This window comes from Coptis chinensis, chromosome 1, assembly GCF_015680905.1.
Source record: "Coptis chinensis isolate HL-2020 chromosome 1, ASM1568090v1, whole genome shotgun sequence".
Taxonomy (NCBI): Eukaryota; Viridiplantae; Streptophyta; class Magnoliopsida; order Ranunculales; family Ranunculaceae; genus Coptis; species Coptis chinensis.
Window position 1 is genome coordinate 40,225,783 of NC_141456.1, and position 13,292 is coordinate 40,239,074.

At 38.2% G+C, this 13,292-nt stretch overlaps 1 protein-coding gene across 1 annotated transcript; it reads left to right on the top strand.

The window, feature by feature from the left end:
* Nucleotides 1–1,159: 1,159 nt before the first annotated feature.
* Nucleotides 1,160–7,620, top strand: LOC147523978 (protein ORANGE, chloroplastic-like). The gene is made up of 8 exons (XM_086601130.1): nt 1,160–1,531; nt 1,807–1,921; nt 2,516–2,632; nt 2,875–2,961; nt 3,851–3,927; nt 4,911–5,038; nt 7,010–7,146; nt 7,403–7,620. The coding sequence occupies exons 1-8, from the start codon at nt 1,341–1,343 to the stop codon at nt 7,478–7,480; spliced, it is 930 nt and encodes a 309-aa protein (XP_086457256.1). The 5' UTR covers nt 1,160–1,340; the 3' UTR covers nt 7,481–7,620.
* The last annotated feature ends 5,672 nt before the right edge of the window (nt 7,621–13,292 follow it).

The following is a 13,292-nucleotide window of genomic DNA, read 5'->3' on the forward strand; positions in this document are numbered from 1 at the left end:
AATATATTGATGTATGAGCATTGAATATTCATACCCAATTAATATTCATACCCAAAGACTATGAACATTGAATGTTTATACTCAAAGGACCAAGGACTATGAACATCGAATGTTCATACCCAAAAGACTATGAGCATTGAATGTTCATACCCAAAAGACTATGAAACCCAATTAATGTTCATACCCAAGGACTATGAACATTCAATGTTCATACTAAATACACCGGGTCGTTTCGTCTGGGCCGGGACGTTAATTATTTTGTGTCAGGGGTATACTTGACATTTCATCTATCCTATCCGTTTTTTATTTCGCGTCAAGAGTATATTTGACATTTCATCTACCCGGTCCTTGTGAGTTACAAAAATAAAAAGGTGTCCTTGAGAGTTACTTTTTCGGCATTTTTGTCTTTGAGAGTAGGGATGTCCAAACGGGTACCCGACCCGGCTTGAACCTGACTTTTCAGGTTTTGAACGGGTATCAGGTTATCCAAACCCGGACCGGTTTTCAGCGGGTCGGGTTTGGAGTTGAGTATTTTGTTGAAAAGTGTGACCAAACCCTACTCTAATCCTATATTTTCGGGTACCTATCGGGCTTGGATTTCGGGTAGGATAAAGTCCAGTATAAATGAAGAAAGAAAACAATAAGAAACTTTATTTGAAATATATATCTACATTTTATTCCTTTTTCGGCTATCTACCAATCTTTCAAATAAAATAAAATTTCTAATGAATTTGAAAGTAATTATCACCTATACTTTGACATAATTATTTGATATGATTTAAAACTAGATGGACTCATAATAAACTATAGATACATGATCACGTGTTTACTGAAAAAATTTATCGGACTCATAACCCTAAACTAGATGGACTCATAATTACTGAAAAAATTGAAAATCCCGACATAAATTTTTTCATAATCCAATATATTAAATAACTCATCATTGTAAACAAGAATGAGATCATAATCCAAATATTTATCTAACTCATTCTTTTATATGAGATTAGTAGTATGCAATTGAAACCGGAATTGGGGTTTGATTTCGGTTTCGGGTTTTTTAGCCTTTTTAATAGGTTTAGGGTTAAATTATCGGGTCGGGCTTGGGTCGGTTTGGGTTTAGAGAGTGTGACCAAATCCTACCCTATGTCCAAACTTGTTTATCAATAAACACTGTCACATGTCCCACTTCGTCTGTGACATCTCTAAACCATTCTTTACTCGCCACGTGTCTATTGGTCCCATTTCCCACCAAAAAACAGTTAAAAATTGAGCACTCTTTTTGAACTAACTATAAGTAGACCTCATTTCTTGATTTTGCTCATTCTAGTAGGTTTTCAAAGATGCTCTCTTTCTCTCACAACTTGACTGTTTTGAAATTTAAATTATCTCATAATAATTCAACTTATTTGAATTCTAGATTTCTTCATGTAAGACCTAAAAAAACTAATTTTATTAAATGCCAATCTATGGAACCGGATCCATCTTCGTTTCCTATTGATGCTGATTCTATTGAGAAGAATACCGCGGCGGGGTAATCTCGATTTCTTTGACTTTATTATTAGTTTACATAAATGAATTGTGTCGTAATGTTTTTAGTACCTAGCTATTGGTTAATGTGTAAGTGATTGGCCACTAGGGAACTGAATAGGTTGATTTAATGTTTCTCAAGGTTGTTATATGACTAGAAATGAAAATATGCATTTAGATCATTTTTAGCCGCCATGGCTTGAAAACAAGTACTGATAAGTCAGAACACTCGAATTGCTCTCGATTTTGAAGTTGCTATATGCTGTGCTCCATGTGCAGCTTTTGTATCATAGAAGGACCTGAAACAGTACAGGACTTTGCTCAGATGCAAACGCAAGAGATTCAGGATAACATAAGAAGTCGCCGCAATAAAGTCTTTCTTCTGATGGAAGAGGTAAGCTTCAAAAGCCACTTACATACCTGCAGAAGATTTAAGTACTTCCTGACTTCAAAGCCAATTAAAGTCTCGACCTTCTTTACAATACTTTAATCTTTTGTTGTCTTTAGTATGAGGAAAGTTTCAGTCAGAGAAACGCAGAAAGCAGGGGAAAAAATGATGCTGTTATAAATTATCTATTGAATGTATCGGCCACTATATATGTTGAAAGTTTCCCATCTCTAACCATGTGCTGTACAAAATTCCGTTTATTGAGAAATTCTGACCCATAGCAGAATGGTCCATCTCAGAGGGAGTGCCACTGTGCTAGATTGATTGAAATGCAAGCCTCAGAGAGTAGGCTCGCTGCTATGGGTTGTGCCCTTTAGATAAACCTTGGTATCTTAAGTTGAGGCCTAAAGACACATCATACTGCCTAGGTGTTTTGTCTTAATCCTTCACTTTGGTGGAGTTAATTATTGCTCAACTGTTAAAAGTAATAAATTGTTCAAAATTTTCTGTTTTTAAAACCGTTTTTTCAATGTTACCGTATAATTCCCAATCTATATCAAACTTGTATTTCTGAATTTCATTGCTTTCTGATATGTGTAGATTCGCAGGCTCAGAATACAACAAAGACTTAGAAGTGCTGAACTTGGAACCTTGAAGGAAGAGCAAGAAAATGAACTTCCTGATTTTCCATCCTTCATTCCATTCTTGCCACCTTTGGTAAATTTATTATCTCAAAGGGAAAACTATTATTCAGTATACATATCATGGATGCCTTGGGATACCGCATGCATTTAATTTGAAATTTACGTTCAGTCAACACATTACCTAAGTGTCGTATGTGGATGTGAGTTTTATAACTCAATTTACATCTCATGTTTCTTTACTGCCGAGTAATGCAAACTATTAAATGACTCCAAATTTTTCTGAAAAGTTGCTAAAATGGGCTTCTTGTTATTCAGAGTGCAGCAAATCTCAAGCAATACTACGCTTCATGTTTCTCTCTAATTGCTGGGATCATTGTCTTTGGGGGTCTTCTTGCTCCTACTGTGAGTTTCCTGTGTTTATAAATGTCAATGAGTTAAGCATCCTAGACCATGTTATGGTAAACTATATTTGAACTTTTTGCTGCATGCTCGTACCAGTCTACTTCTTAGTATGATGTCCTTTATCGTAGGTACTGTAGTTAGTCCTGGTAATGATCAAATATTAAATGAAAGGATCAAGATACTGATCCCTTCTTAGAAGAACCTTTGAATGGAAGAACTAGATTTGTTCAGCAAAGATTTTACCAGGTTTTCCGACATCACAATTAGTGTTCCTGTAGTTCAATTGATAGGTAGAGTTTGTTCAGAAACAAATTTAATGTAGTAACTAATCACAAAGAAGTAATGTAGTGTAAGAATTTTACTACCATCTGAGTTCTTTCATTTCCTAAATATAGCTGCTACTTCATGTAATCACGACTGTGGTAGGTTCGGTGGGTTTTATTAGCTATATTATAACTTCTTGTATTTTGTTTAGGATCTCGTCGAATATCTTATTGGAATGTGGTTGTCCAATTATTTATGAGATAGAAATGTTGGAATTTATTTGTAGGGATGACAGAATTTCCTCGCCATAGAAAACGATCTTAAAACTCTACATAACACACTTTGAATTGGCTTGTATATTTGATAAATCAGAGGCGCAAAAGCAAATTGTTTGTTCAAGATGATATAAACCCGGTGTCATCATAACCATCAGCATATAGGATTTTGCAAACTTCAAAATCAAAGTGTGGATACACGTACATATTGCTATTCATAATTATGTCTTTCAACCAAGATCATTAATGCTAATAACTACTTAAGAAAAATTTAATATGAAGATCTTTTGTTTGTTTTGTTTGATAATCCACGCTGCCCGGATTTTCAATCCTTTTCATGTTTATTTCAGCTAGAGCTTAAGTTGGGAATAGGAGGAACGTCGTATGAAGACTTCATTGTTAATATGCATCTTCCCATGCAACTGAGGTACAAGTCCATGTTTTGCTACTTAATTAAAAATGATTATCGTTGTTATCTTGTTGTACGGTTCCCGAACACCCTTAATTTAAAAGCTCGAGCTTGTAGCATTATATCTAGAAGGGATCATGTATCACAATACCCCCTCCCCCTCATTATGACCGTGGGTCATACACACGGCAGTCACACTCGTAACCACACACTAGGAGGTGGGTACACGTCCAACAACACTCCCGATCCCCTAGAGATACCGCTGGATACACTTCTTTTGTAAATACTGTTGAAAAAACTTGTACCCAAGACCTCCTAGAAGGGAACCGGGAACCACTCTGAAACATGTTGAAAAACAGTTGCTCTAAAAGCTGAAGCTTCTAGAGAGTTGCATCAACATTTTGCCGTGTTCCGTGTCAGATACGTATGCACGTGCCCATGTCGGACACATATTGAATGTAATTTTCCTTGAATTTTGATATTTTGCCGTGTCCGACAATTTGTATCCGTGTCCGATACGGGCACGCCTACCCGTGTCAATGTAACCTAGTTTTAAAGGGATCGTGTGTCGCAGCAGTAACTTAAGAAGAATAAAATCATTTGAAATATTGTTAAGATGTAATTTAGAATATTTTTTCTTAAGAAAGAAAATCAACCTCATCAAGGATGCGACCTGTATTGTCCTTGTGACTACTAAGAACACTCAAATCTGTGAATAGGAATGAAGTACAACAATTTGTTTGATAAGTTTGATTGTTGTATGTAGGACTGGACAAGTACTTCTACATTTAAGTTACATAAGCATATTACTAATTGTATAGCTGAGCTATTCGACCGTCATCGGTTCCTTCTCAGATACTTTGGTTTGAGATTTTGTTATTCAACATGTTAAACCGCTATGAGTCTCAACTTATCCATGGATACTGATTTATCACTGAGATGAGTATTCCATGCTTTTTCTGGTTCTGCTCGTAACTGTTTTTTCTGTTGTAAACTTGCAGTGAGGTTGATCCTATAGTAGCCTCATTCTCAGGGGGAGCAGTTGGGGTGATTTCAGCACTGATGGTAGTTGAAGTAAACAATGTCAAACAACAGGAACATAAGCGATGCAAATACTGCCTTGGAACTGGTAATATATGATGTGGACTGTTTATGACACAAACATTACTTTGATTCCTCGAAGGGAGAGACCAAAATATTTCCATAACAAATCAGTTTAATTGAAATAACATAAATATTTTATCCCTATTAAGCCTTTGTCCAAATTGCGAAACTCCGCATGCCTGATTCGTATGGTTGTGGTGTTTGTATAGGACTGATGTGAACTCAACTTTTTTTTGACATCACCATATGGTTGTCCCTTTATTACGTTATCGCAGCTTAAGTTATTTACAACTTCCAAAGTAATTAAGATTAGTATTAGTGTTTTATTGTTAAAGACCTTGAAACAGTTGGAGAACCCTGGCGAGGTTTTCGTTTTGTGGGGAAAAAACATAGTTAATTTATAACGAATATAGTTACTTTATATTTTATATTGTTCTGAGGAATTCCTGGTTGTTTGTGTTTCTTATAATTGTTAATGTATACATACACCTATAACAGTACGTCAGTTTTCAAATATTGTTCCTTTGTTCTTAAGAGGGATCAGATACAACCTTGGGGTTGTGATAGGATTCTTTTTGTGGGAAGTGCAGTAGGTTGGCAATGGGGCGCTGGTCTTTGCTGTCCCAGTATTATTTGCTTTGTCCAAGTTGAAGGAGAACCAATCATAGATTGCATGCTGCCATGCTCAGATCTTGTATGCAATATTCTGGAACCTGGGCTTGCTTACTGCTTTAACAACCGGGAAATGGACTTGATAGCATCCCTCATGGCTAGGCTTAGAGCTACCTCTGTGTTCTAGAATTGTGATAAGAAAGTGGGATTAGTCCCATGTCGCTATGGAAGCCATCTTGGATCCTAGAAAAATTGTATCACTTACTTGTGTCGAGGCATTTTGAGGAAAACCCACACCCACGGCTTTGGACCTGGGCCTTTCGGTGGCTAGATGGGGATTGGGGGCAATATGACTGTTAGTACGTGGTGTGTCGTTGCTGGAGCTAAGGTGTCCTCTCCACCAGATCGTATTACTGTGATCTTCTCTTTTGGCTGTTCACACCTAATGGTAGTAATATAGTATGCATTATTTTCATTTCCCTGGAACTTTCGAAAATTTCTTCTATTGCCCCCCCCCCACCACACACACACCCTTTTTAGCGCAGTCTGCCTCTTGGAATCTATCATACCATTGATAAGTGTAGGAGGAAGAACATCATAGTCAACTTTTTCAGCTGTGGAGGATGTCAAGTGCATGTTATTATTTTTCTTGAAGTATTTGGTCAGTTTGTCTCTTTGGGTCTGTTGGCCTTCTTAGGATTCTTCCTTGCTTACCTAGTTTTGGGGGGAGATCTCTCTTACTCTGCTCTCATGCTATTTGCTCACTCTCTGGGGTGGTGCTCCTTGTATGTTACTCTTTCATGTCTTGTGGGGTATTGGATAGAGCGGAATTGGTGTCACTTGTGGAGTCTTAGCAACACCGTAGGTGAAATTTTTTATAAGGTCCTTTCTCTATTGATGATCTAAAGTTTTCAGAGATTTCAGGGATTGGTCCTTTGAGCATTTCGTAGCTAGATTGGACCATCTAGTTTTCCTGGTATGTGGTAATAGGCTGATATGTGTTTGGATTTGACGTATTTGTTTAGTTGCATTGAATAATGCTTTATACTTGCATTTGTAGGTCTTCTGGATATTTCAATTTTACCGAGTAAAAAAAGAAAGGGTTCTTGCGAGTGTTCCTCCTTGGAGTAGGAAAACATGAACTTATCCTGCAAAATGGAAATTGTCAAGTTCTTAACAATTGTCCATATGTAGCGATTTGTACTTGATGAGTGTCTTGTTAGTATTTGTGTTATGGTAATGTGATTAAAGTGCCTGCAGCTCATATTCACATGATCTTCCTTTTGCCATTGTTTCCATCTTGCGCACACTTTCTAAAATCTAAAAGTAACAGTATATTCTTTACCATCATGGCACAGTCTCAAGGATTGGTATTCTGGTGTAGGATATCTCGCTTGCGCTCGATGTTCAAGCACAGGAACTCTTGTTCTTACTGAGCCGGTTGCAACTGTTAATGGTGGAGATCAGCCTCTACCGCCGCCTAGAACTGAAAGATGTTCAAACTGTTCGGGAGCAGGAAAGGTATTCCTTCGTGACGTCCTATATAAGATTATGTGCATCTACCAAGCCTATTAAAGGAGGATTCTATTGATTTTGCGGCCAGTGTAGACATTTGCCTAGACTTATAATGATACCTATAACCTGTACCTTTGTAAATAACTGTTCAAGTTTATAAATTTACTAAGTCCCTGAGCTAATTATGAATCCATAACTTCAAGATCTACATAATTACACAGTTGTCTCCAGGGTTTATCTTCTTTAACATATTATTTTGCAGGTCATGTGTCCTACATGTCTTTGTACGGGGATGGCAATGGCAAGCGAGCATGATCCCCGGATTGATCCCTTTGATTAGAGGTGCTTAGTCCTTTTTTCATTCCAGTGTAAACTGTAAAGTAACCATGTTGAAATACATCTTATAATTGAAGGGGTGGGGAGGGTGTATGTGTATGTGTATAGTTTTAAAAATGTATTAAAGTCACTGTTATGTTGCTATACGTTGAGATTTGAGAGACTACTTTATTTGTAGGGTTAACTACCCCCACGGTCAACCCAATTTGACTTTTTTTTTGTGTATGGGGGAGACCCTAATTTCCCATCTAGGGGGAATCCTAATTGGCTCATCTCGTGGGGGGTAATTACTAGTTAACCCATATTTGTAATCTGTGTATACTTGTAGCTGGTCCATCAGCTAGTTGTTATCGCCTAGTACAACCACCTGTTCCTGCTTGAGTCCTTCCAGAGTATGGCTGTCACTTCAGCTCCCACAATTTCCGCTCGCAGTGGATCCTCAGTTCTGAATCTTTTGTATGCAGCACCCAAAATCTGATGACTGTCCTTGTCCTTGCAAACTGCTGCTGCAGACCCGTTCTTGGTGATCCTGTCTAATTATTGTAGCGAACTCTTTCAATATCTTCTATATTGCTCATGTTGTGCCTGTTATCCTTGACTTCCTCTTTCTTATAAGCTACTACGTTCTTGCAAATTCTGCACATCGCTGTCTGATACATTTATGTGTATTTGGTGCACTTGTGCTCAAACCTTAATTTGTTTCTGCTGTTCCATATCCATACGTCAATCCCAAACTATAGTAGCCTGCAAACTGAACTTGATCATACACTTCTTTCTGATACCAACTTATCACAGCATCCAGCCATTCGCTTAATTCTTTACCCTTGTACTGTTCTTTCCAGACCTATCTTTGAACCAAACCAGATTGTTCTGGCATTCTCACATTCCATGAACAAATGCTCTGCAGTCTTACTTCGTGGAAACAAAATATACAGCTTCTATCACCTTACAGACCTTCCACAAACAGTTGTAAAGCAGCATCAGTTTTCAGCTTCCATATCTCCTTGACTGTCTTGAAGTTTAACTTCCCCCTTTCTCATCTCTTATTGGTTAACATCCTGTATGCAGTCTTAACAGTAAGAGTTCCGTTCTTACTATCCCTCAGGAGTACTTAGCTTCCGGAGTATTTGCAACTAGTTTCTCTTGCAGAATTGTACCAACAATTAAACTAGGGAATAGTTTCCCTAATCTACCTACCTATGTCTGGAGTGTGCAAATATGTATCAACTGTGTATCAACCATTGAATGTGTAAATGCTCTGCATTCAAACAAGTGCTCTATGCATGTACACTTAGATACAAGAGTTCTGCTGAATTAAACAAACATTGGTGGAACTGCCGTCATTTATAGAGGGTCGCAGTTCAATATTTGATGAAATATTGCCTAGTTAACAATGTGCCGATCAAAACGGCCACGTGGATCGAGATAAAAATACATCCCAAGTTGATATGATATATTGACTATTCACGGCGTTATGTTAGATGCTGACATGCTGTTGCTCGTCATACAAATCACACTGTTCCATCACTTCCATGGGAAACTCCTTCAGTTAGATGGGCTAAGGTGAATGCATGGAGCTGGTACATCTGGAACTGCTGGATATGCAATAGTTTTATTTTTATTTTTAAATTGCTGAACCATTGAATCATGGGGCCATTAGAAATTTAGAAGATGGTTTAAAAGTAGCCAAGCCATGTGATTTCAAAGAGTTATTAAGGAGGGCTCTCTCTTTACTATAAACAGCACACAGGAAATTAGAAGTTGGAAAGGGAATTATAAAAATATTGTAAATGGATGGAACCGCTGGTTAGGAAACAACTTGAGTTGTTTACAGGTTTATAGAATATAAAAACACGGCTAAGGATTTGTTGTCCAAAAGGCGCATGTTGAATTCTATTGCTTAGCTACTATAGTAGCTGGTTTGATTGTCCACTCACTGAATTAAAAATTAGCCGGCTTTCTCTTAAACGGACATGTCATATTGTGTCTTGAGCAGTTTATATAGTGTCTTGTACAGTTTATATAACATCGTCTGTTAAATAAGTTAATACACATAAATTAAAAAGTTGTTCAAAGCACTATATAAATTGCTCACAAACATGTCCATTTAAAAGAAGAGCATGTCTTCAGTGCGCGTGATGTATGGCTACGCACAATTCCTGACCACATATTTTCCAACCCGTAACCGGTAGCCGAAGTGCCCACCTAAGGGTAGCGTTGGCATTTCACATATTTTCATTCATCCCCAATTTATCGTATTTTCTATTCTTCTCAATTAGATTGCGCCCCCAAATCTTCTCACCCCTTTCACCTCTTCTTAAATTCATGCTCAATCATTTACTTCTTTCACTCTCTAAAGTTTACAGCAAGGAAATAGAGCAAAAAAGAGTGACAGCAACCAACAACACTACACGGCTTGAATACGTTCGAACATTGAGGTTAGTTTATCATCCAATCACTGAAGTCGATTTAATCTTTCCTCTTCTCTTTAAGGTACATTAGAATTTTTCATATTTAGGTCGTTTGTACTAAAAAAAGTTTTCTTTATTTAGGTAGGCGCTCCTATGACGAATCGAATAAGGCTCGATGATGACGAAGAGTTTCTTAGAAGTCTATGTTTCGAAAGTTTTGGGTATGATGAAAGTGATTCTCTGGATGTGGAATCAACTGTTTCCCTGATGGAGAATGAAAATATTGACAGTAGTGATAGCGATGCTGAAGAGTCTGATACATATAGGGCTTATATAGAAGACAAAGCAACATTTTTATCTATGCAGTTCAAGACCTCGGACGAGGCCTACACTATTTATAATGAGTATGCCAAATCAGTTTGGCCCCGGTGTTAAAAGGATGTTTATAGAATTCATTCAAATGGAGTTGCTATTAAGCGGAGATTTGTGTGTTCATCCCAAGGTCAACGACATGCAGATAAACTCCAATCGATGACACCCAAAAGAACACCCAGACAGGCCACTCCAATCGATGACACCCAAAAGAACACCCAAAAGCCTGCATTGTTGTTGTTTTTTATTCTGAAGCAAAGTTTTGGACTGTGAAAGAGTTTATTGGGGAACACACACATCCACTTGTACGGTATCCGAGTTCAATGTTTCTTCGGTCACATAGAAATGTGAGTCGAGAAACGTTGGAATTTGCTACGTGCCTAAATGATGTCGGTGTTCGTAAATGCCAAGTGATGGGTCACTATGCACACATAGCTGGAGGTTTCCTTAATGTTGGTTTTACGAAAAAAGACTTATATAACAAAATGGGAAAAGAGAGGAGAAGTCGCTGTATTGATGGCGACGCCAACACACTGCTTGCCAACTTAGAGGACAAGGTGAAGTTAGATGCTTTATTTCATTACAACTATGAGTTAAATGCGAGTGGCAGTTAATTTTGCTGTTTTTTGGGCGGATTCCACCTCCCGCTTTTGGATTCTCAGTAGCTTTGGTGATGTGTTGTTGTTTGATTCAACGTCTGAGAGCAATCGATTACGGATGCCGATCGTTGTGTTTCTTGGGAATCAACAACCACCTACGCACTATAGTTTTTGGTTTTGCTCGATCATAAGTGAGTCGCGGCGACACTTATAAGTGGGTATTGAAATCATTTATTGACGCAATGTGTGGTGAACACCCCTAAATCGATCATTCTTGATGGTGACGCAGCGATTAAGTAAAGCTTTGAAATCTATTCTTCCGTTCGAAACACCGGCCGCTTGCTCTTGGCACGTATTGAAAAATTGCATCACCAATGTCAAAATCCCTGGATTTGCAACAGATCGAGTTCAGCTCTATTATGTTTATGAAATGTTCTCGGGGAGAGTTCGAAGAAAGGTGGAGACAGCTAGTGGAAAAATACGAAGTTAGTCATAACACATGGGTGATGAAGGTACAGAAGAAACGGTCGAGGTGGGCAGAATCGTATCTTCATGGTGAGTTCTTTGGCGGTTGCAGAAGCAACCAACGTTGCGAGTCTATTAACTCTGTTATAAGACATCATGTTAAGCCCGGGATGCGGCTGTTTGAGCTATTTGGGAAAATGGAATTGGCAGTTGCAAATATCCGTCACCGAGAGCACGAAGAAGAGGTAAGGACTGCAACGACGAAGCCTTTCATTGGTAGCCACTTGATTGAATATGCAAAGCAGGCAGAATCCATCTATACTCGAGCTGCTTTTCTTGCTTTTATGAAGCAGTTACAGGAGGAATCGATGTACACTGTAGAAGATAAACGTGATGTGGGTGACAATATTCGTGTATACACCATCAGCCGTCATCTGAACAGGCAAAAAAAGACGAGTGTGGAATACAACCTTTTAGAGCGGGGATGCTAGATGTTCATGTGGGCTATTTCGATTCATTTGGATTTCCATGTAGACATATCATTTCAGTTTACAAACACGAGGACCTTCGTTGAAATACCCCGAGCTATTTTTTAAGGAGATAGACCGCGAGTTGCTAAATCTGTCATTCCAAATAACGATCCAAGTTTTTCTTCGCAGTCGCTTCCATTATTAAATCCACGGTGAGCTTATAGGGAAATGCAAGAAGATATGTTTGTGGGCCTCTCAAACAAATCCAAAAACAAAGTGAAGTTTTAAATCCATGTTATCATCTTTTTCTAGAGCTTCAAGGCAAGCACAAGTTCCCTTTGAAATGCCTTATATTCCACCGAAAAGTGGTACAATGGATGGCATTCCGTCTTCTAAAGGCACCGCCCGGTAGAGATGCCTTTCACCCCACCTAAAACCGCCCATCGTCCATTTGTTAATTATCCACCACACGTAAAATCGAAGGGTAGGCGCATAAACGTAGTAGATTGAAAGGTCGAAATGAGACAAGAAAAAAAGAAGTGTGGCCATTTGTGGTATCGTCGGGCACACAAGGCCCACATGTCCACTTTTGCATCCAAACGATGGGGGTAAGTTTCTTATACCATTGCCATATTTCACTTGTCTGTTAACATTAAATAGTTACAAAAGTTTGTTGATTCTGATTTGTATTCGTCAATATCTTTCTTGTGGTGCAATTGTTTTTTGACGTCCAAGTGCTAAAGCGCCCGACTATGTCGAAGCGTCTTTGCGGGAGTTTCCGATGTGAGTGAGGATGATGACGGGTTAAATAGAGATACTGGATGTAAGTGATAATTTTGCGCGTTATCTTCTTTTTATAAACGCAAGAAAATGTTTCTTGTTTGTTATTTTCATGGGGTTCAAAGTAATGTTGCTTGTTTGGTGGGCGTAGTGGAAGTTGGTAATGAAGCAGGAGGATCTCGAAAGACCAAGCAATGTAGCAAGTGTCGATCTATGGAGCACACAAAGTGTAGGTGTCCTGATTTGGAAGGTATGACACAATTTTTACCAACGTAATTTTTCTAGTAGGGAGTAAACTAAACTTAGATTGTACCATTAGAGTGACTATTTTTCTCCTGTTGAACTTATAGCGTTTTCCGTGGATGAGGTTGGGAGGAAGGTTTCGGAGAAATTCAATGTTGGAAAGTTTTATAGTGACGACGGGAGAGTCTTTTTCCATTATTACGGATGGTTGGCGTTAGGAAAGAGGAGTACAATCTTTGCTAAGCTTTAGAAGCAGTTGTTGCTAATCTTCTAACAAGATTTTTGTAAGCATTTTTGTAATATCGCACAATGGTGAAGATTTCAAGATTGGCTTCTAAATTATTTTGTAGCGGTATCTATGGTGTTATTTTTTTTTATTTTCTTTGGTTTAATCAATGAAATAGAACAATATTCTATACGCTATATTGACAAGCATTGTTTGTATATTCTGTTGTTTCTTATTGTTGGGATGTTGG

What these genes read in the sequence shown, in the direction of transcription:
- LOC147523978 (XM_086601130.1), top strand. Translation starts at nt 1,341, where the DNA reads ATGCTCTCTTTCTCTCACAACTTGACTGTTTTGAAATTTAAATTATCT. An exon ending in CATCTTCCCATGCAACTGAG is followed by an intron (nt 3,928 to 4,910) that starts GTACAAGTCCAT and finishes GTAAACTTGCAG; the next exon opens with TGAGGTTGATCCTATAGTAG. An exon ending in ACTGTTCGGGAGCAGGAAAG is followed by an intron (nt 7,147 to 7,402) that starts GTATTCCTTCGT and finishes ATTATTTTGCAG; the next exon opens with GTCATGTGTCCTACATGTCT.